At 36.0% G+C, this 25,357-nt stretch overlaps 1 protein-coding gene across 1 annotated transcript; it reads left to right on the top strand.

Moving 5' to 3' along the window:
* Positions 1–78: 78 nt before the first annotated feature.
* pptc7b (protein phosphatase targeting COQ7 b) lies at positions 79–21,970 on the top strand. Its single transcript, XM_051120969.1, has 6 exons — positions 79–611; positions 6,668–6,847; positions 10,308–10,506; positions 14,588–14,711; positions 15,010–15,139; positions 17,609–21,970. The coding sequence occupies exons 1-6, from the start codon at positions 410–412 to the stop codon at positions 17,665–17,667; spliced, it is 894 nt and encodes a 297-aa protein (XP_050976926.1). The 5' UTR covers positions 79–409; the 3' UTR covers positions 17,668–21,970.
* The last annotated feature ends 3,387 nt before the right edge of the window (positions 21,971–25,357 follow it).

Here is a 25,357-nt window from a genome sequence, read left to right as displayed (position 1 = left end):
CTAGCACATGTTCTTCCACTACGTCCTTGGGTTTCCACTACGCTCTGACGTCACCGCAGCCGGCCACGTGATCTCAAGGCCCGTATGTGCTTGTCTCCGGAACACGGGCGCTGGTGAGGGAGAGTGTGAGCGAGTGAGTCCACGAGAGGATGTCGGATAGGATGGAGCGTACTGGAGGAACTTTGTCTGTCAAATCCGCCAAGACATAAAACAGCCGTATATCTCACGCGTCCGGCATTCACTGACGAAGAAAGGACCTTTGTAGCACTTTCACAGCGGCTTGCTTTGGCTCGTGTGGTTCATCTGCGGCGCCCGGAGCCGAATGTTGGTGCACAGAGGCGCAGGTTGTGCATCGTAGAGAGACGGGAGACGGGCTCGGCAGGTACACGCTCACCGTACACCGTCGGGGATGTTATCGGTACTTTCCTATGGCAGGATCGTTGCCAGGGCTGTCCTGGGCGGACTCTCGCAAACGGACGGCAGAGATTATAGCCTGATCACGGCCAGCTGCGGCTTCGGGAAGGACTTTCGGAAGGGGATCCTGAAGAAAGGCATGTGCTACGGCGACGATGCCTGCTTTATCGCCCGGCACAAGTCCGCGGATGTTTTAGGTGAGTGTTGTCAACATTCATTGTGTTATGTGTCAGTTGTACTTCTCGTACTACAACTTGTTCAGGACTTTTAAATATGAAAATGACCTTCACGTTCACGGGTTAAAGGGGTGTGCTGGACGATTAGTCCAACCCTCACCTGAAATAACCTCCCACTTTGTGAATCTTTGGGATTTTCCTGATCCCGCCTGTAGATTTAACAAGAGTTCGTTAAATGTGTATCACCCAGGCAACCGATTTAAAACACCATACGTCATATAATAAACACACAACATAAAGTTAATGTAAAATAAGCTTGGGTAACACCGGTTGACCTTTCACCCAGAAAGATGCTAGGCTGAACCCCCAAAGCGCGACTAGCGGCGGAAACTAGAATGATGATTTCCCCGTGAAACCTTTCCATCATGGAAACACGGATATAAATGTCGTTAACGTCAGGCGTGCTTAACGGTAATAGATTTCTCCGTAGCCTTTCTCTGTACTTCGACTCCATAAGTGTAACGTACTCTGTGAATATGAAGGTTTTTAAGTCATTCGGTCTGTTTTAAGAATGCTGCACGCATAAACACGTGTACATTAACTCGATTATATTATGTAGGAGTGTTAAAGTCTCGCTTGTAAATGTTGCAGGAGCTTTTTGTAAAGGTCAGAATGGTTGAGCATGGAGGCGGCCATGTTGTTTAATCACAAACACGTTCCAGCGACACACACAGGCGGTCTCATTGTCCTCGTGTTGACCCACAGAAATACCCTCTTTCATTTTTACGTCTTAATATAATAATCCTAAAATATTCCAGATTAGTTTTCACTGAAAAAACGCGATGTTCTCAAGTTAACAAAATACAAGAAAACAAACAGTTCCCTTTTACATTAACGTGCTACACTGAATGTTCACCGGCTTTTGTTAGTCTCAGCAACACGTGAGCTTCAGGCCAGCTGTTCTGCACTAAAGTTACTATGGTTATGCGTAACTTACGTCAAAACACTAGTTAGAACATTTATAGACTACTGTCAAACCACTATAAACAAGCCTTTTGTATTTTCTAAAGTGGTGCTTGTGCAAAACTCCAAATGCAATTGCTTAAAGCCCTCAGCTCAATTATTTTAACTTATTTTTTTTAAATAATCATGTATCCACCTTATTTTTAAACGCAAAGGTAAGCCTATAGGTGAGACTTCCGGTTCATTAGCCGCTATTGGGAAATAACGAGAAGAATAACAACGTGCAGTAAACGGTAAAACTGTGTGCACTACAAACCATTAAAATAATACAGTAAGACACACCAGTTTGCAATGTAAAGCAGCAAAATGAGCTGTTTTGTACAGCTAAACTACATTGCCCATGATTCTACAGTGAAATCTCCACCATGCAAACAAGGGCAACTACTTAAATATTTGTATAAATATGCATATAATTGTAAAAAATACTGCTTCTATTTGTAGAGTCAACGTATTTAAATCATTAGTTTTATGATTAGCCCTATGATTTCCGCGATGCGGAAAATGCAGACAGAAATGCGAAATCCAGTCATAAAAAAAATGTAATTTACTGTACAACGTGGAATGTCACAGAATTTTGGATGAATAAATCAAAAGTAAGTCAACTTAAATCTAAACTTGACATGGACTAATGTCTGTGAATATTAAATCGCAAAATACTATTTCAATGTAAATATGAATCCTGCGTGTTTTGCATGTCTCTACACTGTAAAAAATAAAAAAACAATTTGTTGAGTCGGCTTAAAATAATTTGTTACCCCGCTGCCTTAAAATTTTAAGTTCAGTCAACTAAAATAAGTTTAGTCAACTTGAAATGTTAAGTTGTACTAAGTAACAACTTAGATATTTGTGTTTGGTAAACTTAACAGATGGGTAAGTAACCCAGCTGCCTTAATTTTAAGTTGATTCAACTCAAATATCTAAGTTGTCACTTAGTATAATTTAACATTTCAAGCTGAATAAACATTTTTTGAGTTGACTGAATTTAAAATTTTAAGGCAGCCAGGTTACAAAATATTTTAAGTTGACTTAACAAATTGTTTTTTTTTGTATGTGAATGAATGGTGCAGATGCACAGTTTTGTTTATGACGGGTAATGTCAAGCATGCGTAACGCTTGTGATGTTTTCAGCATCTGCCGCCCCTATATATATATATATATATATATATATATATATATATATATATATAACTATTTTATCATATAAAAACAGAAACTTAAAAGTCTTCACAGCAACCCGTCAAAATAAAAGTTTGGTGTAACTTGAAGAAACTGTGACAGAAATATATTACTGAATGTAGTGATAGTACTACTATAACAATTAATAAAATAATAAATTAATAATTTAATAAATTAAAACATTAATTAAAGGAATATTTACCAGGAAAAAAAATATTTTACCAGAATTTATTTAGTAGAAAAATGTAAATACAAAGCACAGTATTTCTGGGGGGGAAAACAAATAAATAAAATTGATATTATTTATATATACATATATAATTTATTTTTTAAAATAAAATACATTAATTAGAGATGCATTTCATTATTATTATTTATTGAAACCATTAAAATGGAATCCAGAAAATTAATTTGGAAATCTGAATTTGGGGGAGAAAAAAAAAATCATAGGGCCTTAAAAATTTAGATTTTGTTGTTTACATTTTGCTGTTAAATTGTGCAAGCTTCATGATTTGAATTAATTAGACATGTTTTTTGATTAATAAAGTTTAATTTAACCATTAAAACAGTCTACAAAAAGTAAAATGGAAAAAAATGGAATCCAGAAAAAATAAAACCGAATTTGGGAAACAAAAAAGCAGATTTCATAGGGCCCTACTCTCCTCTGTTTACTATCACAAGGTCAGTAGATGATCTTCACTTTCCACTCTAATTAGCTTAATGAGCTGGTCTTTAAAAAACAGGAAGAAACAGCTCAGGGGTTTTATTTGGTGGCCTTATTAGTGTTCTGTTTTCTCAGTGGCTCATGATGAAGTTTCAGGAGGGTGTGAACCTTTTGAAATCACATTATCAGTCGGATGTGAACTGTTCAGTGAAACACTTTTCCAGGAGTTCTCTGAGATGATTTCGCTTGTGGCCTTAATCCAGCAGTCGTTACTGCTAAACATTGGCACCAGGCACATAGCTAGCTTTTTATTGCAGACATTTTATATTCCATTTAAAGGCAGTAAAAAGACATCATATGAGACTAAAGAACGGCTTGCTTAGAGGTTTCAGGTTTATCATTTGTCGTGGCCTTCGTTGTGCCATCTGGAAATAATGTGTTAATTTCACTCATGTTCAGATAAGGGTTGATGGGAGCCCAAAGTCTTTATATTTGGTAATGCCTTATATCCACATCATGTTATATGTCATAAATTGATATAGTAGGGCTGCATGGTTAATCAAAATAAAACACAAATTGTGAAGGCTGCAATTTAATATATCTGCTGTGTTTTTAAAGTGTGATGTTTTTAAAACCAGTATAGAAATACCATGTTAAATGGCTTGGTAAATGGAGATGCTGCACATATGTGACGCCCTGCACCACAAAGCTAGTCATACGTAGCACGGGTATATTTGTAGCAATAGCCAAAAATACATTGTATGGGTCAAAATTATCATTTTTCTTTTATGCCAGAAATCATTGGGATATTAAGTAAAGATCATGTTTCATGAAGATATTTTGTAAATTTCCTACTGTAAATATATATAACTTTTGATTAGTAATATGCATTGCTAAGAACTTCATTTGGACAAATCTAAAGGTGATTTTCTCAATATTTAGATTTTTTTGCACCCAGAAGATGTATAAGTCTCAGTTTCAAAAAATTGACTCTTGTTTGTGGTCACATTGGTGACTGTTTGTCACAAGGAAGTTGTGCCTTGATACATAAAGTGGACTTGTTGTACAGCAGTGGTGTGCTGGTGTAAACAGATGGATGTTTCTTATGAGAGCAGTTTCGTTTAGGTCTTTTGTTATGGTAAATATGGTCATCTCAGGTTAAAGTTTATGAAACTAAATACAAATGTTTGTAGAATAAAGATTTGATTCATGGAACCACTTATTTGATATCAATATTTGGCCTGGATGTTGGACATCTATGTGGCATCATATGACCGTAATAAACATTTCTTACTGCAAAGTGTTCTGATACAGTATACGTTATATATTCTGAGCTTAAAGTATTTTTCCCCAGTCTATTACCACTACGTTTGTAGCCTTGTGATGAACAGTTGGTCTTGTTTGCAAAGCTCCATTGAAATGTTAATGGTAGCTTGGTTTGTGTTGCTCTAAATCGTGTTGAACTCTGATAAGTCGCCCCTCATTCCTTTTGAGCCTGGATCTCTCTTTGAGCCCATGCAATCTCTTAATTTTCTACGTGTGTGGTTACAATGTGTAGTCAGAGGAAGCTGTCACAGTATTGGCGTTAGGAAATGACTAACTAAAAGTAGAGATGCTGCTAAAAACAGTTTTCAGCAGTGTGACAGTAGCTCATTTGTTTTCAAAATAATGAAGCTTTCCCGGTAGTAAGGTAAGTAGCAGTGTATCATGTCAAAATACAGCGTCATAGTATTTAATGCTGTATTATATCGCAGCCTTAAAGGGCTAGTTCACCCAAAATTTTGATTTTTTGAAAAGATTGATTTTGCAGTGTAAAGAGCTTCGTTAATTATAATGAAACTTTGTGAGATCGCGATGAAGATGAGTGACAGTTTTAATGATTTTTAAGGGAGTTTGTAAATGAGATATCGATTTAATACAACAGTTAAATAAACAAGTAGTTAATATTAAGTGACTTACATTGTCTGACTATAACACTATTGCCTGATTTCATCGTCAAAAATAGTCTAAAACAAGTCACAACTGAGCTGCTTCGTTTATGAATGCAGGTGAGTTTTTAAATTAATCGAGTGAGTCAATGAAGCAATTACCCATTCATAAAGTCACTTACTTTATTCCTAAATTAATCAGCTGTTTGAAGGAATCAAATGAATGAATGATTCAGTAATTAAATCAGTGACTTGCCGCCACCTACTGGCAGTTTTAGATTAATTTTTAAAGTATCTTTTCAGTTATTTAAATCATTTAATATTTCTATAATCAATTTTATATTTAAAACATTAATCTCAACATGAATTTATGAATTTGATGCCACCTCTGAGCCTCATTAAGTATGAAAATACACATACAAGCCACTTTTGTGTTGTTCTGTGCCACCTCTGTAGTACAAATTAATTTTAATGCTTATTTCATTTGATTGGTAACTTATTCTATTTTAATTAGAAAATTAAAAAAAAAAAAACATTTAAGAAAATTTAAAAAGATGACATTAGAAAAATGCCATTACAAAGGTAAAAACGAAATTCCTCCTTAATTCACTTTAAGGAGTCAAATATCACCTTGTAATGGGAAGGCTAATTTTTGATCAGATTTTTTGATTATTGATTAGAAGGTGCTCTTAAAATTTTGACTGCTTTTAAATGTAGGAGTGCTCTTAAAAAGAAAAGTAAGTGTAGAGAACTGCATGTGACTTTAGTGGTTCAAACTTAATTTTAAGAAGCTATGAGAATACTTTTTGTGCACAAAGAAAACATAAATAACAACTGTATTCAACAAATTCTTCTCTTTCGTGTCGGTCTTTGACGTGTGTTCACAAGAGCACATGATGCAAGCTGACACGGATGAGAAGAAGAGCTTGAAATTATTAGAGCTTGTCTTCAGTGTGCACTATTTTTAACATGAGAAGCTAGATTTTGTAAAGAATAACCAGTGGTTACTTGCTACTTGGAGTTCAAGGGGTTTACATGATATATATCTAACATCCTCTTTGTTGAATAAAGGTGCCAGACGTGTTGTTTTGCATTACCATCACAATGCGCAGTCAGTCGGGAGGTCAGGAAGGAGGTTTGTGGCAGCTGCCATCTGTCTCTGCGGTGTCAGAAACCAGCATCTCTTCCTTCCCTTTCATCCGATTGTCAGAAGTTAGGTGTTAAAGCTATTAGGCTTGAGGAAAAGACAGTATTACAGTATGTTTCTCTTTCTGTTTTCTTCTCAGGTGTTGCGGATGGTGTCGGGGGCTGGAGGGATTACGGCGTGGACCCGTCGCAGTTCTCCGCCACCCTGATGAGGACGTGCGAACGACTCGTGAAGGAGGGCCGCTTCACTCCCAGCAGCCCCGTGGGCATCTTGACCTCTGGCTACTATGAGCTTCTGCAGAACAAAGTACCGCTGCTGGGTAAGATCATATCCACACACACACCAAACCATACGGTGAGTCACACACTCACTGCTGCTTTTGTAGGATAAATAAATTACAGAGCTGCAGGATGACTCACAGTCCTTGCGTCGTGATGTACAGTATTGATTCTTGTTCAGGGTTTTTTTCCAGTGCATTTTCAAGGAAAAATGGTTGACTGTTATGAGCTGCAAATGTCAGATATCTTATACAGTATTATTTATTATCTATTATAGAGTTTATTGTTATTATTTGTAATTAGCTTTTATTTTTACATTTTTTAGCTTTTATTTTTTACATTAACAATTTTAGTTAAAAATAATTACTCAGTAGTGACTGATTTTGAATGCTCTACATAGGCAACAACTAACCTCCTAGTTCAGTTTTAAGTTAGCATGTTGCTAAGTTAGATAATAAATTAATAGGTAACATTTTACAAGGATCTGATTAACAGTAATGCATAAACTAACAATGAGTAATGTATTTGTACAGCATTTATTAACCTGTTATAGTTAGTTTAATATATGTGTATATGTATATGTGTATATATATGCATGTATATATGTATACATGTGTGTGTACGTGCGTGTGTGTGTATGTGTATATGTGTGTATATATATATATATGTATATAGATACTGTATATGTATATGTGTGTGTGTGTATATATATGTATGTATGTGTATGTATTAGTTTTTATATATATATATATAAATGTATATGTGTATGTAGATGCGTATATGTATACGTATATATGCACATATATAAATATAAATAAAAAAATAAATAAATATATATATATATATATATATATATATATATATATATATACACACACATATACATATGTATATGTGTATGTATGAGTTTTTATATATATGTGTATGTAGATGCGTATATGTATACGTATATATATGCACATATAAAAAATATATATATATATATATATATACACACACACGCACATACACATATATACGTATGTATGAGTTTTTATATATAGAAATGTATATGTGTATATGTTTGTGTGTGTGTGTATATATGTGTGTGTGTGTGTATATACATATATGTACACGTATGTGTATATATATGTGTTTGTATATGTGTATGTGTGTATGTATGAGTGTATATGTGTATGCATATTCATATATATATATATATATACATATGAATTTTCATCAGCTGTTACTCCATTCATGTGATACTGAGTACTGGAGTAATGATGCTGAAAAATTCAGCTTTGATCACAGAAATAAATTACATTTTTATGTATATTAAAAATAGAAGATCATTGTTTTACATCGTAATAATATTTCACAATATAATAGTGTGTTTATATAGAGGAATAGAGGTCCCATTAGACATAGATTGAAATATCTTAAAATACTGAGGCAGTTTGTTTATTGTTTAGCATTGCATTTTCTGTCTGTCTTGTTCTTGTAAATAGAGTTTGGCTTAAAAAGGGAAGAGTTTTTACTGTGCTTGTCTTAATAACCTGAAAAAAACATTATTGTTTATTATGGTTACTTTTAACTAACAAACGATCTGGGTGCATTTTTAACCTCGCATGTTTGTGATGTAACACTAAGAGCAAAGACTGTGAGTAAAGTTAGATTCTCAAACAAGGCATTAAATTACCAAGCACGCAACTGGTCGTATTTTTGCTGAAACCTGAAATCACGGCCTGTCAGAAATGTCTCTACGTTCTTCGTCTTGCTGAGTTGTTTGCATCTTTAAAAAGTGACCTGCTTTTATTTTGGGAAGGCACGTGGAGCGATAAAGGTCTGTGGGTGACCGTTCTAAGACAAGGTCGCTTGGACTACAAGGCCTTGGCCAGGGATCGAGAAAAGGAAAGATTGTGTTACGTGATTAACTGAGAAGCCGTCAACATATAGTCTTATTAGAGATTCAGCCTAAAAATCTGATCTCATTTTTGTGTGACCAAAAATGCAGTAATATTGTGAAATATTATTGCGATTTTTAAAATAATCATTTTCTATTTGAATACATTTTGATATCATTATTAATAATCATCGTTACTCTAGTCCTCAGTGTCACATGATCCTTCAGAAATCATTCTAAGATGCTGATTCGCTACTTTTCTATATGTTTTGCTGATTTCTTATTATAGCCTAAATGTAATAAAGGAGAAGTCCGCTTCCAAAACAAAGATTCACATATAAAGATTCACGTGTTTCTTTCTTCAGTCGTAAAGAAATTGTTTTTTTTGAGGAAAATATTTCTGCATTTTTCTCCGTACAATGCGCTGATATGGTGCCCCGATTTTGAACTTCCAAAATGCAGTTTAAATGCGGCTTCAAATGATCCCAAATGTGGTTGTAAACAATCCCAGCCGAGAAAGAAGAGTCTTATCTAGCGTAAAGATCGGTTATTTTAATAATAATAATACAATTTATATACCTTTTAATGCCAAACGCTCGTCTTGTCTCAATGCACCTGGACTGTTTTTGTTCCGGTTCATGACAGTTGTGGTATGTTGAAAAACTCCCATCTCATGTTCTCCCTCAACTTCAAAATCGTCCTATATCACTGTTTTACCTTTTTTGTTAAGGGTGTTTGATCTTCTTTGCATGTTCACTTTGCAAAGACTGGGTCGGTACTTCTGCAGTGATGTAGGATGATTTTGAAATGATTTTTGAAGTCGAGGGAGAAAATACGATTGGAGTTTTTCGACATACACTAACTGTCTTGAACCAGAATACACAGAGTTCAACGAGAGCAAGACAAGACGAACATGTGGGATTAAAAAGTATTTAAATTGTTTACAACCACATTTGGGATCATTTTAAGCCACATTTAAACTACATTTTGGAAGTTCAAAATCGGGGCACCATATCAGTCCATTACATGAAGAAAAAAGCTGAAATGTTTTCCTCAGAAAACAATTTCTTTACAACTGAAGAAAGAAAGACATGAACATCTTGGATGACAAGGGGGTGAGTACATTATCTGTGAATCTTTTTGAAACTAGACTTCTCCTTTAATGTTAACAAACTGAACCTTATTGTAAAGCATTACTGATTGTGCTTCATGAAAAGTGCACATTACTTTTTGTCACTGTCATTTATGCTTTGCTCGCAGATGCTTGTTAACACGTGGTGGTGGTATTTTTTTACAGTGGACATGTGACTGTCCCCCTGACATACTTTGCGTGCAACAATTTCACCCTGCACAGACGTCACGCTGCTTGCATTATAGACAGCTTCTTATATATTTGGAGCCACAATGCATCATGGCACCCGCTTGCTATGAGGACATGCTGTCATGCATAGTATGTAGGTTACATGACTGTGTTACTGGAACAAAGGTTCAACTGTTTTTGTATGTGAATAACAAATGTTTCATTTACATACAAAATAGTCTGCATATTACGGTGTCAGTAAAAAAAAAAAAGTATGTTATTCGTTACTTCATTATTTTTGTCTCTCTGTCTCTTCTAGGGAGCAGCACAGCTTGTATAGTCGTTCTGGATCGTCGGAGTCACAGGCTACACACCTGTAATCTGGGAGACTCAGGCTTTTTAGTGGTTCGGGGTGGAGAGGTTGTCCATCGGTCAGACGAGCAGCAACACTACTTCAACACACCCTTCCAGCTGTCCATAGCCCCGCCGGGGGCAGAGGGCGTGGTGTTGAGTGACAGGTGGGTCAGTGACGCTCGCTGATAGCGGATACACTCACTGCAGTATCACAGATGCTTGCGTGTCACAGATCAGTGTCACAGACGTCTGCTTGTGGGGCTTTACATCAATTAATAGTGTAAGATGCACCTACTGTAGGAGCCGACATGTTGATCTGGTGCTTATGCAAGCCATGTGAGAGTGATTTAGTACATTGCCACCTCTTATGTACATAATTTCCCTGTCCTGTTCCATCATTCCCTCTACTGATATTGTATTAAGATTATATTTTTATTGGGTTGTTTGGCATAATCTTGTATTATGATTGTTTAAGCAGTAAAAGAGATAATTCACCTAAAAATGAAAATGACCCCATGATTTACTCAGCCTCAAGCCAGCCTAGGTGTATGTGACTTTTTTTTTCTTTCAGACAAATGCAATCAGAGTTTAAAAAGTGTCCTGGCTCTTCCATGCTTTATAATGGCAGTGAATGGGTGTTAAAATTTTGAAGCAAAATAAATTGCGTAAATCCATCATAAAAAGTACTCCACATGGCTCCAGGGGGTTAATAAAGGCCTTCTGAAGTGCAGAGGAGAGAGCAAAACAAAACACCGGTCACAAATTAGAAGTACAAATGAGAATTTGTAAAGAAAAATGTTGGAGGATTTCAATATAAGCCAAGAGGAGACTGGTTTTCCTTTGCTGTAAACAACTTGATTCTCAAGAGTCTAGCATGTTCTCACCAGAGCTTATGCTATGCTTACGTCCTACATCATCCACTGAAACGCCACTCTCCTGAACAGGCGTACAACAGTTAGCGGAAGCTAGAGATTATGGTTTATAAAGTATTAAATATGGATATTTTTCTCACACAAATGCATTGATTTGCTTCAGAAGGCCTTTATTAACCCCCCGGAGCAATGTGGAGTACTTTTTGTGATGGATGGATGCACTTTATTTTGCTTTAAAATTTCAACAGCCATTCACTGCTATTATGAAGCTTGAAAAAGCCAGGTCATTTTTCATTCGTCTTAAAGTAGAAAGTCATATACACTTAGGATGGCTTGAGGGTGAGTAAATCATGGGCTAATTTTTTATATTTGGGTGAACTATCCCTTTAAGAAGTCTTGGTAAAATATTACAAACAATTGTGCTAAATCAAAGTCATGTAATGCAACCAATGTGTATAAAGATTCTAAAAGGAAAAAAAAGTCAAGTTCCAAACAAATCAAGTTACGTGGACATTGTAAAATGCCATACGACCTCCAAAATACAAGGTTTATACAAGGTGCCTAAAGTGCTTGAAGTGCTTGAATTTGACTTTTTGGAATATAAGGCCCGGAAAGCCCTTGAAAATAGCTAAATTCATGAAGAGGTGCTTGAAAAGTGCTTACATTATTGAAAGACAATGTATCTATGAAAGTTTTTAAGAGCCATTAATTTTTGAATTTTGACATTGCATGTCAAGATTTTTAAAAACATTTTAAAACCATTGCATCGCAACATGATTCACTGTTTTGAAGCGGTCCAGTCGGATCTTGTATCGCAAATCATTTGATTCAGATCGGGCCGTCTAATTCTGATTTAGATCAGAACTTCGAAGCAGGTTCATGAATCTTTTGCTTTAGAGCAGAACCTAGGATTGCGTAACGAGAATCATTTGACTTAGATCAGGACTTCAGAGCGAGTTTGCAAATCATTTGACTCAGATCAGAACTTTCTGTATCTCGGGGCGGGTTTGCAAATTTTTTGCTTTAGATTGGAACCTAGGATTGCATATTGCGAATCATTTGATTTAGATCAGAACCTCAAGTTGCAGCTCACAAATCATTTGATTTAGATCACGACTTTGGAGTAAGTTCGTGAATCATTTGACTCAAATCGGAACTTTGCATATTGCGAATCAATTGATTTAGATCAGAACCTCAAGTTGTGTATCGTGAATCATTTGAATTAGATCAGAACTTCGAAGTGGGTCCCTGAATCTTTTGCTTTCAGATCCGAACTGTGTATCTCGGAGCAGGTTTGCAAATCCTTTGCTTTAGATCAGAACCTAGGGTTGCGTACTGCGAATCATTTGATTTAAATCAGAACTTTGGAGTGAGTTCGCAAATCATTTGACTCAAATCGGACCTTTGCATATTGCGAATCAATTGATTTAGATCAGAACCTCAAGTTGCGGCTCACAAATCATTTGATTTAGATCACGACTTTGGAGCAAGATAGTGAATCATTTGACTTGGATTGGAACTTTGCGTATTGTGAATCAATTGATTTAGATCAGAACCTCAAGTCGCGTATCACAAATTATTTGATTTTAAAACAAAACTTCGGAGTGTGTTCGTGGATCTTTTGCTTTAGAGCAGAACCTACGATTACATATCAAGACCTATTTGATTTAGATCACGACTTCAGAGTGAGTTCGCAAATCATTTGATCAGATCAGAACTTTGCGTATTGCAAACCTTATTACAATTTATTTAAATCGGAACCTCAAGTGCTTAAGTCCTTCAAAGTCCTGGAATTTTATTTTACTGTATCTGTATGAACCCTGAAAAAACATTAGAATTTAAAATAAGAAAGTGTCTATAAAAATATATCTGAATTAATTAATAACATGCAAACATATATTTAAGGTATAAGGCAAATGTTAATGTTTGATCCTGGTTACACCACATAACACTTTTTTTGGAGTCTTAAATGTAAGACATTTATTTATTTATTTATTTATTTTTAACAATTTGAAACATTTCTAAGAACATTGAACATGCATTATTTCTTTTTCCTTATCCTGGACAATTAGATTGAGCAGTGTTAGCAGGTATTAGCTGAGATTCTCCTAAACCCTGTACAAGTGAGAACAGCCAAAGAGTTCCGCCTAAAGCACTGTGTGTGAGTGTCGGCCCAGATCTTTAATGTCAGGGCCATGTGATTCTAGGTCCTCACTGCCACGGTCTTGCCAGAGGCACGCATCCAAACACGCACGCGCAAACCTCCAATCAAAGAGAGAGGGAGTCAAAGCAAACCCATTCCATTCAGCCAATCAGCATTGCGCGGAACACTTGTTTACATTTTTTTCCGAGTCCCAGTAGAGGGCGTGATTATTTTAAGCTCCACATGTCCTGCTAAATTTATGTGGGACCTTTAGTTTATGTCGTCTGGACTCTGTTATGGCAGACCTCCACAGAAAACTCATTTAACTTTCTCACGTGCAGCAGGGAATTGGACCTGAGCTTGACCTGAGTGTTGGGTTCTAAGTGTGCCTTCCTTGCACTAAAATATCCATTTACCCATATATTTGCATGCATTCATGTATTTACTCTGCAGCTACCATGCAACTACCGTGTTCAAGGTCCAGAAAGGTAGTAAGGACATTGTTAAAATAGTCTATGTGACATAAAAGGTTCAACCGTAATGTTATGAAGCTACAGGAATACTTTTTTGTCAGTCTTTGACGCGCGTTCACGAGAGTAGCACGACACAACGGTAAATGTGATGGCGCCTTTAGTAAAATATCTTTCTGAAGTTTTGATATTTAAATGTCCTCTTTTTGCTCTTTTAAACATGTCTTATAATTGGAGCGCCAGTACTTACCAAGTGCACTAAGACAGATTAAACTAAAACTCAAGGGATTTGGAGCTTGAAGAGGCCTGTCAGGTTTCTAAGAAAACAACCTGACTGTTTGGGTTTGGTCCAGAGGTCATGTTTGGTCTGGGCAAGTTCTCTTAACACCAAGTGTCCATTACCCTCCGTTAACGTTAGGCCGATTTCTGCCCTGTTACCCTCTTTGCACCACTGCTTGAGTTTCAATGCTGATCAAGTGTCTTAGTCTAATTTAGTGGATTAGATCATTGTTTTACCATTAGCATTTCTACAAAATGACTGGATTGTTGCCCATGGACATTAATCTGGAAACTGCAGGTCTTTTATGCTTAACATATTGGATTGTTTTTTATTCATCAGTGTAATTCAGAAGGTTACATTTATTTTTCTTAACAGGATGGCATCAATTGTGGGTATATGGGTGGTGTAGTGATTAAAGTACACTGTTGTTGTAGAGCATTCTCATGTCTTATTTGGTGTCTTTCTGTCTGTCTCTTTCAGTCCTGAGGCGGCAGATAGCTCCTCCTTTGATGTCCAATTAGGGGACATTATTTTAACCGCTACTGACGGCCTCTTTGACAACATGCCTGACTACATGATCCTGCAAGAACTTAAGAAACTCAAGGTACAGTCAATAAATATGAAAGTAATTGGGTGACAGTCAATTGATTTGGTTTTTGGATCATAAAAAAAAATGTAGCGATTAGAATGGCTGAAATCTTGCAAATGTGTGTATAAAACACAATGTTATCAAATAAGACACCAGTGTCCACAAATGCACCATTCTGCATCATATTTGCCGAGTGAATCCAGTACTTGTTTCTTACTTATTTGCGATTGCTGATTCCAAAAACAGTGCCTGTTTTGCTCAGGCTTTTCATTTTGTTTATCTTCAATCTCTTTTTGTATTTATTTTGCCTCAGAACACCAACTATGATAGTATCCAGCAGACTGCCCGCAGCATCGCTGAACAGGCCCACGAGTTAGCCTACGACCCAAACTACATGTCTCCTTTCGCCCAGTTTGCCTGTGACAATGGGTTGAATGTAAGAGGTGAGTCTCCAAAAAGAGGTTTGAAGGCCCCTGTTTATCAACAGTGTGTAAAAAAGATTTAAAATGTTGTCCTACGAATGACATTTAAAATGTGTGTAAGTACAAAAAAATCTGTATTCATCAAATTTGCGCACACGGTTCTTACGCACACCAGTTGTTGATAAATCTCACATGTTCTTAAAGAAGTCCACTTCCAGAACAACAATTTACAGATAATGTACTCACCCCCTTGTCATCCAAGATGTTCATGTCTTTCTGCCTTCAGTCGTAAAGAAATTATGGTTTTTGAGGAAAACATTTCAGGATTTTTCTCCATATAATGGACTTTATTGGTGCCTCAATTTTTAACTTCCAAAATGTAGTTTAAATGCAGCTTCAAAGGGCTCTAGGGCTCTAGTGAAACGATCTGTACATTTTTTCGAAAAATAAAAATTTGTATACTTTTTAAGAACAAAAGCTCGTGTAGCACAGGTTCTGGGATGCGTGTCCATGACGCTACGAATTAGTGATGGGTCGTTCATGAACGATTCTTTCATTTTGAACGAATCTTGGTGACTTGGAGTCGTCTCATGGAGTGATTCATTCAGTCACGCATGCGCAACATCCTATTAGGTTCTGCACTGGAATTAATTCACCTGTTTCGAGTCATTGGTTCATCTTATGGGGCTGTCACGTGATGAACAAATGACTCGAACCCGAAAACTTGTCAGATAAGAGGTGAGGTGAGCTAATCATAGACTAAAGACCCAGGTAAACAATGAATGAATCTTTTCTGTTTCTTATAGCATTATAGTTTTGTCTTGTTTGTAGTGTGATCAACGTTTGTGTAAGCAGTAGATGTGTTAGGAAAGTAACACGTAACATTTTAATTAGATTTTGCTAAAATAAACGAAATGACTCAAAAAAAGATTCGTTCATATTGCTGAACGAGACTCAATGGTACGAGTCTGTAAAATGATCCAAACTTCCCATCACTACAACAAATCACATGTAAGTTCATTGTCTGTGTACTGAGTATGGCGAAAAACTTGAGAGGAGGACATTGTTGTAGCTTTTTGTTTGTAAACGGTGTTTGACTTTCTTCACTTTCTTAGTCTCTGCACGTTCGCTTTGTAAACACTGGGTCTGTAGTTCCGCCTACGTTCAGCGTGACCTTTTGACCTGATTCAATAGTGTGCAGTGTCATGGACGCGCATCCCAGAGCCTGTGCTACACAAGATTTTATGCTTAAGAAGTATAAAAAAATTTATTTTCCAAAAAAAATAATAAATAAATAACCAATCGTTTAACTAGATAAGACCCTTCTTACTCGGCTGGGGTCATTTAGAGCCCTTTGAAGCTGCATTTAAACTACATTTTGGAAGTTCAAAATCGGGGCACCAATAAATGCAGAAAAAACCTGAAATGTTTTCCTCAAAAACCATAATTTCTTCAAGACTGAAGACAAAGACATAAACATCTTGGATGACAAGGGGGTGAGTAAATTATTTGTGAATTGTTGTTCTGAAAGTGGACTTTTTTTAAGCACCATGCTCCTTCACGTTCATGGTCATTTGCATTCAGAAACGCCTCTAGTGAACCATATATGGTGACAGCACCTACCTTTATAAATCACGTGAATGTATACGTCTTTACCGAAATCACGGCAAAGAAAGTGGTACTGACTGAGAACCCATTATGTGCTCTTATTAAACAAATAAGAGCTGTCTTTAAAAATGCGTAGTCTCTGCGCAGAATCTTCCAGCAAAACGAGATAAGCCATGATACTATAGCTACATTTCAAAATGACTTTTTTTTTTTTTTTTTTTTTTTTTTTTAAATGAAAGGCTCATCTTAGTATTTCTGTCTTTTTTTCTAGTCAAAATATTAAATCATGATGCATTTACTAGACAAGCACACAAGTCTTGTGAATTTTGCTTAAAACAGGTCAAATTATGTACCAGTGAGGTAAGAAAAATAATGTTTTAAGAATGTTTTACTTACGTCTTTTTGCTTATCTAGTAAATGCATCTTGTTTTTAAGAATATTTAGATCTTTGACTAGAAACAAGACAAAAATTCTAAGATTCTAAGCATTTTTTTTTTTTTTACAGTTATGCTTTTATAGCTTTTCACACCAATTATGCATATGTCTAGCTTGAACTATAAAACACACAGGAAAACACAAAACACACAGGAAACACACAGTGGCACTTTATTTTTGTAGTATTGCCATTCTACCACTAGATTCCTGCGTAAGCATGCTCAGTGTTGTGCTTATATTTACACACATTCCCATGTGTAAGTACAAGTTAGTAGATCCCACACTTTGTGTGAAACTGTTCTTACGCACTCATTACGCACACATCTGTGCTTACGCACTGTTGATAAATGAGGGACCAGGATTTCCATCACCTTTCTGATCTCAAAACCTATTTGAATATCTATAATCGGCAGGACTGACTTTGACATCGGTCTGTTTTCATTTCAGGGGGGAAGCCTGACGACATCACAGTGCTTCTGTCCATCGTGGCAGAATACACAGACTGAGCGCGCTCAGTAGAGCTTGCTCCTCTCTTACACCTGTGTCTTCCACCCCTCTCCTATTGCACTGCTCCCCGTCTCACATCTCCCAGCACCCCTTTCCATTCTTCCATTTCTCGAGTAGATCTCCAGTCAACGCAGGGAGGAGGATTGCGTGAACTCGCCGGCGTGGGTGGTGATGCAAACGGTACAACAGTCCAATATTGATGACCTCACTTGTGTCCAAAAGGACTTTTGGAATCTTCAACCAGTGTCATTTCTTGTTTTCCAAAGGGCAAGGAAAGTCCACAAAAAGTGGTTACTTGTTGAAGCTGTCATATTCACTCGTGTGGCTTGTGCAGATGAAAGTTGGTTATCGATGTATTGAGAAAAAAGTCTCTATGAGCTGGAGTGCCTCTATGTTTGTGTGTGTACGTGTTCTAACGTGTCCCGTTTGGTTAAGCTGTAACGGAAAGGTAGGTTAAAGTTTAGAAGGCTTGGCTAGATTTAAAGTGATTTAGGTTGTGCTGGCTAGTTCTGCTTCTAGTTAGACAACCTACACCATCACTTTGTGCGGTCTTGGATGACGGATTGCAAATTCAAAGGCAAGAAGGAGATGGGTTGAACGTACAGCTTATGTTTGGTTCTAACCTTAGTCAAGGTAGCGCTAATTGACAAAACGACTTTCCATACACAAAAACTCCATAAAACGCTTGAAAGTTGTGATTTGGTGAAAGTTACGTAATCAGGGACCTTTATACAGTTTGTAAAGACTGTAAATCTATCCCTCACATCCTTATTTTCAATATGGCGTCGAACCTGACTAAGGTCTGTCCGAGAAAATTCGTTAATAGATACACTCGCTCACGGGGATGGTGGATGTTGACTGTGAATGCGTGTTGGATGTATATTTACATGACTTCACCTCTCGACCCTTGAGTTTGAAAGTCTACACGCACAAATGGCTAGCATCTGGCAATGCTTTTCATGAATTGAAAGGTCAGGTATATAAATAAATGTTTTATTTTTATATATATTTAGCTTTTAGTGGATAAGATTCAACAGAATGCAGAAGTTAGGGAACGCCGGCCTTTACGGATCGACCGTGAGGCCTTTCGGCGTTTTCCGTGCTCCCTAGCGAGGCTTGGGTTATTTTTTTAAATCGATTGAAGGGTATCTAACGCTTTTTGGTTTTTTCTTTTTCCGGTGTCGCTCTAGAACGGTTCTAGAGAATTTTTCACATTCATGTGCTGCTTTAATTTTGTAAATTATAAATGTGTGAGTGACTACATTATTTATATGAATGTTTTTACCTGTACAATAAAAAATGGGTGAGCTGTTGGCGGTTTTGTTTCACGAAAGCGACAATTCAAGCAGACCGTTGAGTGTGATTGGCTTGCAGGCTTTGGATAAAATGGAGCAATGATTCTATGACAAGCATTAATAGTTAGATTTTTGTCCAGATTGGAAAAAGCAATATTTAAAATGTCTTTTTAGTTGTTTCTCCAACATCTGTGAAATATTGTGCATGCCCAGGATGGCAAACCTCAGTCAAGTATGCGCCAAATGGTAAAAATTTGATATATGTATAGCTAAAGACTATATAACTAAACATGGAGTGTTTTGTGAGGTTTCCCATCCTGTTGTGCCCCACATAGGCATTGCTTTTCACCTACAGATGAGAGGACTATAATCAAGTCCTCAGTTGTGCCTGTAACACAATTTGACCAGAACTGTGGTCTCTTATCACGTGTGTAATGTCTTGTGGGTTGTGGTCATATTGAAGTCAACATCTCGATCCACACTGTATAATTGGTAAAGAAAACCAAAGCAGGAAAGCCATAAGACCAGCATGACCAAGGTATTCTCACCCAGTGTCTCGCTGTTACCTACAAAGACCGCAGTCGAATCATTAAATGTTGAGAGTATCTGCCCGAATCACCACTGTATCCCGTGTCTGCTTTTCTTTCTAGACAAATGAAACTGACATGAAATAAACAGCCAGTCATGTGTAATGGTTATTAAGATCAACTCTGTACTTGACAATTACAAAATGTATGATATAGGTCGAAAATGGTGTAGCTGTCTTTTTATTTTAGTCAAAGGTGATGTGTGTGATATCAGTGCCTCTAGAGGCAGCAAACAGATTTGCATTTTTTTTTTTTTTTGTACAACTCAACCGTGTAAGTTTAAGGCACATTTTAAGTTTAATTTTTTGATGGTGTAATGAATTGTGTCTGCAATTCTTATTGCCTGTTCAGATGCAAAAAAAACGCATAAAATACAATAAAATAAAAAATTAGAAATAACCAAAAATGTTAAGAACACCCCAAAAAATGTAATTACATTAACCTGATCTAAACAACATCTATGGCAGTTTGAAATCTGATTAGTCTTTTTTTTTTTTTTTTTGTTTTTTTTTTCAAAAAAAGTTTCAGTGTGAACACAACACATGTACAAATGTAATGTCATAAAAATGGCGTATTGTTTAATCTGTGTCCGTTTTAGAACCTAAAAAAAACCCCCCAAAATAATTAAATTAAAATTAAGTAATTAAATTATAAATAAAATAATAAAAAAATGAACCTGATCTAAACATCTATGGTGGTTATAAATCTGTTTAAACTAATTTTTGGATGTGTTGAAACGCATCTCAGTGTGAACACGACACGTGTACAAATGTAACATCACAAACACGATGTATTGTTCAACCTCTGTCTGAATCTACTAATTTTTGTAATGACAAGTTTTTGGTTTTGTTCAGATAGGCAAAAAGAATTGGGATTTTTTATTTTGGACCCGAAGAAATTATTAAATTAAGTCAAATTGAATAAAATCGAAATAACAAGAAAATGGTATTAGGAACACCAAATTTTGTTTAAATTAAATTACAAATAACATAATTAATAATAAACCATGTTGAATGCCAAACATCTGTGGTATAGTTTGAAATCCGGTTGCAGTCGTTTTTGTATTTGTTGGAACACATCTCAGTGTTAATGCAACACATGTATAAATGTAAAATCATAAAAATTGTGTATTGTTCAGTCTGTGCCCGAATCTATAAATTTTTGTAAGGACAGTGTTTGGCTTTTAGACGGGCAATAAGAATTTAGATTATTTATTTTGGACCTGAATTTTTTTTTTTATTAAATTAAGTAATATTATATTAAACAAAATAGAAATAAAAAAAATGGTATTAGGAAAAAATTAAATTATAAATAAAATCATTAAAAATGAACCTTATCAAAACATCTATGGTGGTTTGAAATCTGGTTACAGTCATTTTTGGATTTGCTGGAACGCATCTCAGTGCGAACGCAACACATTTACAAATGTAACGTCATAAAAAAATATAAAATTATTCAATCTGTGTCCGAATCTACTGATTTCATTTTTTAAGACCGTGTTTGGCTTTGTTCAGACAGGCAATAAGAATTGGGATTATTTATTTTGGACCAGAAAAAAATTAAATTAAATTAAATAATTAAAATAAATTAAATTTAAAATGGTATTAGGGACAACCAAAAAATGTAATTAAATGACAAAATATATAATAAAATAATTAAAAATTAACCTAACCTAAACAACATTTATGGTGGTTTGAGATCTGATTACAGTAATTTTTAGATTTGTTGAAACACATCTCAGTGAATGCGACACATACAAATGTGACGTCATAAAAATTGCATATTGTTCAATCTTTGTCCGAATCTACTAATTTTGGCCACACACAAGGCAAATTTTCTCTTTAAACCTTCTCTTTACATTGACAAATGTCAATTTTGTATTCACTGTATACACTGGATATTGACCGGTTAAATACACTAAACTGATTTCTTCGCTTCCAAAACGCTGGTGCAAAATTAAGTCTGTATTTTTGCAATTCTGTTTGACGTCTCTGGTGGTGCATAAATGACATATTTCACCGTTAGTGAGTGTCATTGCATGAGACAATGTTGTGACTGAACCTTTTAGTGTCTGGAGTTTTGCCACTTTGTTTGCACACAAAACACATTTTTCCGAATTCTCTTATTATGGCTTGTCCAAAACTGTCAGATGTGCTTTTATCAATTCTAGTGCTATTTTCCCTGCATCCTCATTTCAAAACAGGAAAGTTGCCTCCCTGAGTTGGGCTGATAGTGACTGAACGCCGCTCAGATTTGTATCTGTGGCTCCATCATACAAATCGACATGCCATTTGCGCCTTAAAATCTCATACTGTCCCATCCAGAGGCCTTTGTGTGGCAAAGCTTGCGTGTGTCGTCTGGGTGTCGCTTACAGCAGTGTCCTCGATTCTGGTTGTATCATCTGTCCTTCTCTCATTTGATGGTTTCTATGGTGCTTCTGCAGTCAAGATGAGTCTCTCAGTTTCTGAAGCAGATAATGTGCGAATGAGAACTACACTTTTTGTGTGTACAGTGTAACAATGCAAGTTCCTGTAAATATGTTTTCCAAGTTGTAAAATATTTAAATAAAAATATAGTATTTATACTAAACCATGGCTGTGAGTTATTGTGTCGCTGTCTTTTTTACACTATATGAATATTCTTTGAAATTAACCTGAGTCTTTAACTTATTTCATATTATTGGGTACAAAATTCACTTTTACATGGTGTTTGCATATAAAAGTGTCTTAGCAGTGTGTGAACACAACCACCATACAATGATACAAATCCATACACTTTTTTTAATACCCAAAACACCCAAATAGTCTCAATTATCAAGCCGTTTTGATTTTCTGAGCAGCATGATGTCATACTGCTCAAGCACCGCCCACGACACCATTGCTGAGTATTTTTTCCTTTAAAGAGAAGTTCACTTCCAGAACAAAAATTTACAGAAAAACCCCCCTTTTTAGCCAAAATGTTTGTCTTTCTTTCTTCAGTCATAAAGAAATTGTTTTTCTCTCCATATTAGGGGTGTGCTAAATCATACTGTCCACTTAACACTGATATACATTTACATGATAAAAAAGTGTCATCTTGCAACATCAATGATATAGCGTCGCGATGACGTATGGCGCATTTACGTTCCCTAGCGTGCACAACACCACCACCACAAACCCAACTGGCGTACCCAATCAACCTGCCCACGTTCAAGAACGACCCGTGGACGCGCATCCGAGAGCCTGTGCTACGCGAGCTTTTGTGCTTAAAAAGTAAACAAATTTTTATTTTTTGAAAAAAATTGCAGATTGTTTCGCTAGATAAGACCCTTCTTCCTCGGCTGGGATCATTTAGAGCCATTTAAAGCTGCTTTTCAACTACATTTCGGAAGTTCAAAATCGGGGGAACCAATGAAGTCCATTATATGGAGAAAAATCCTGAAATGTTTTCCTCAAAAACCATAAGTTCTTTACGACTGAAGACATTAACATCTTGACAAGGGGGTGAGTAAATTATTTGTAAATTGTTGTTTTGGAAGTGGACTTCTCCTTTAATAATACTGTAAACTAAACTAAACTAAATTACAACTGCTCAAAATACTGTATGCAAAAGGACATCATTATTATATACTGTAATTTTACAGTAGTAATTTAGCAAACAAATGTTATAAGAGATCGTTTCATAATACGTTTAGAGGAAGCTAGAGCAGATAATAACACAACCCTTTCAAAAATTAAAACCAAAAACCATGGTAACCACAAATTAACCATGGTTTTGCTAAACTAACCATAGTCTAACCATGCAACTTGTAGTAAAACTATGGTTGTGAATTAAAACAGTTTGTAATCAATCTGCCAAAAACATGGTTAATTTTAATAAGAAAAATATGACTCATGATACAGCAATAGCATGTTCAAAATAAGAATTTCTATGTAAAGATATTGTCGTAATGTAATTATTATTGTACTATTTGTAAAACAACACCCTTTTTACCTTGTCAAAATCAGCTCTGCAAAAACGTCCCATTCTGATGGATTTTTCCTTTAAATGTAAATGAGCTCTGCTCACCCCGCCCCTGTGTTCATTATTACATCCAGTGACAGAACACCTCAATCGCTCAATCGGAGAAATTCTTGTCTAACTTACATCCCTGCTCTGGCATCGAAACAAAGAGGACAGACTGTTACAGCTGATCTGAGGTAAAACGCTCATGTCAATCAACTATCATGGAGCGGCCTCTGTGGGTGTGACGCCACAACGACAGGCATCTGAGAATGGCTCGATTTGAAAAAGGGGATATTATTTTTACAGATTAATTAAACACCACTGCATGGATTTTTATCATTATAGGGTAGATTTGTACATACACTGCCAACACACATTAATGTTCAAACAACATGAAAAAGTGAAGTTTGCATCCGATGACCCCTTTAAGTAATTTTATGATAAAACAACACATGGTCATAATGTGATACTTTAAACTGAACTAAAATAAAGTTATGTTATTGCAAACAGAATACAATGAGGTGGTTGTTTTGCAAGAAGGTGGAGACAGTTCTGTTCATTACAGTAGATGGCTGATGGGAAAAGGGACAGGTACAAGAAAATTAGTGGAAAAAAAGTAAACACACTAAGTGAGATGCAGAGAAATATCATGGAAAATACAGAGACTGAAAAGGAAAATGGAAATAAAGGTGCAGTTCAGTTCAGGTTTTAAACCTTTTTTTTAAATGTGAAGGCCATATGAAAAATAGGTGGTTTCAGAATTTGTAGTAGGTGAATGGGATGGCCTGGAAGAGTGTGAGATTTCATCAGCCTGAAATTTTGTCCCAGTCCTGCCCTGTTCTACATGGTGGTAATTTAGCCTTGATACATTCATTAACTAACAACATTTTAAATGTAAGTTATTTTGTATTAATGTGTCAATATGACTTGAGGTCCAGTTACCAGCGTGACACTAAAACAGGCAGTACTAATGGGTACTTTTTACTTAAGTACATGTCAGAGCCCAAAGTAAACAGGCTCGTCTCTCCACAGAGAGAAGAGAAGGGCGGGGCGAGCAGAGCTCATTTGCATTTAAAGCAGCCTCGACCAGAATGAGATGATTTTTGTAGAGCTGATTTTGACAAGGTAAAAAGGGTGTTGTTTTACACTACCATTGAGAATTTTTAACCAAAGTATATTATAGACTTTTCATTAAGACCCTAAAGAATCATATCAACTTGTGCATCCGATGTCCACCATAAATGGACAAAAAGGAAAGTTCATCATATGGAATAATGAAATCTCAGCCTAATGTCATTCTGAAGTGTATGAATCACACATATGTGGTAATACTGTCATCTTATTCGGTTTGTGGTCAGTTGGTGCAAACCACAGGAAGCAGAACAAAACAGCAGCAAAGTGATGGGAACCACAAGAGTTTGATTGTAGCAACAATTTGATTTGTATAACTTTATTAGTAAAATTAAATGTAAGTAGAAAATCCCTTTTATGTCTATTGTGTAACATTTGACACAGACACACACACAAATTCCAGCAAGAAAACAGATATTGAAAAATCAAATGTATAATAATCACTGCATAGTCTTCATTGTGTATATTCATTACAAAAACTGATTATTGTACAGAGCTACTCTTCAGTCGAGACTCGAGACTCCTTCTTTTCTTTTATTGCTTGATTAATATTAAACAACGCAATTAGTATGTATTTTGCCGTTTTTTCAATTGCCATTGATGTGTTGACAGCAAAGTACTTGTTCAATTTAAATGTGAATGAAAGTGTTGCCTCTATCATTAAATAAATGAAAGAAAAAAGTGTTTCGTCA

The sequence above is a fragment of the Labeo rohita genome, chromosome 10, assembly GCF_022985175.1.
Source record: "Labeo rohita strain BAU-BD-2019 chromosome 10, IGBB_LRoh.1.0, whole genome shotgun sequence".
NCBI lineage: Eukaryota > Metazoa > Chordata > Actinopteri > Cypriniformes > Cyprinidae > Labeo > Labeo rohita.
Note: the sequence above shows the minus strand (reverse complement) of the source record. Positions and strands in the feature narration are given on the sequence as shown.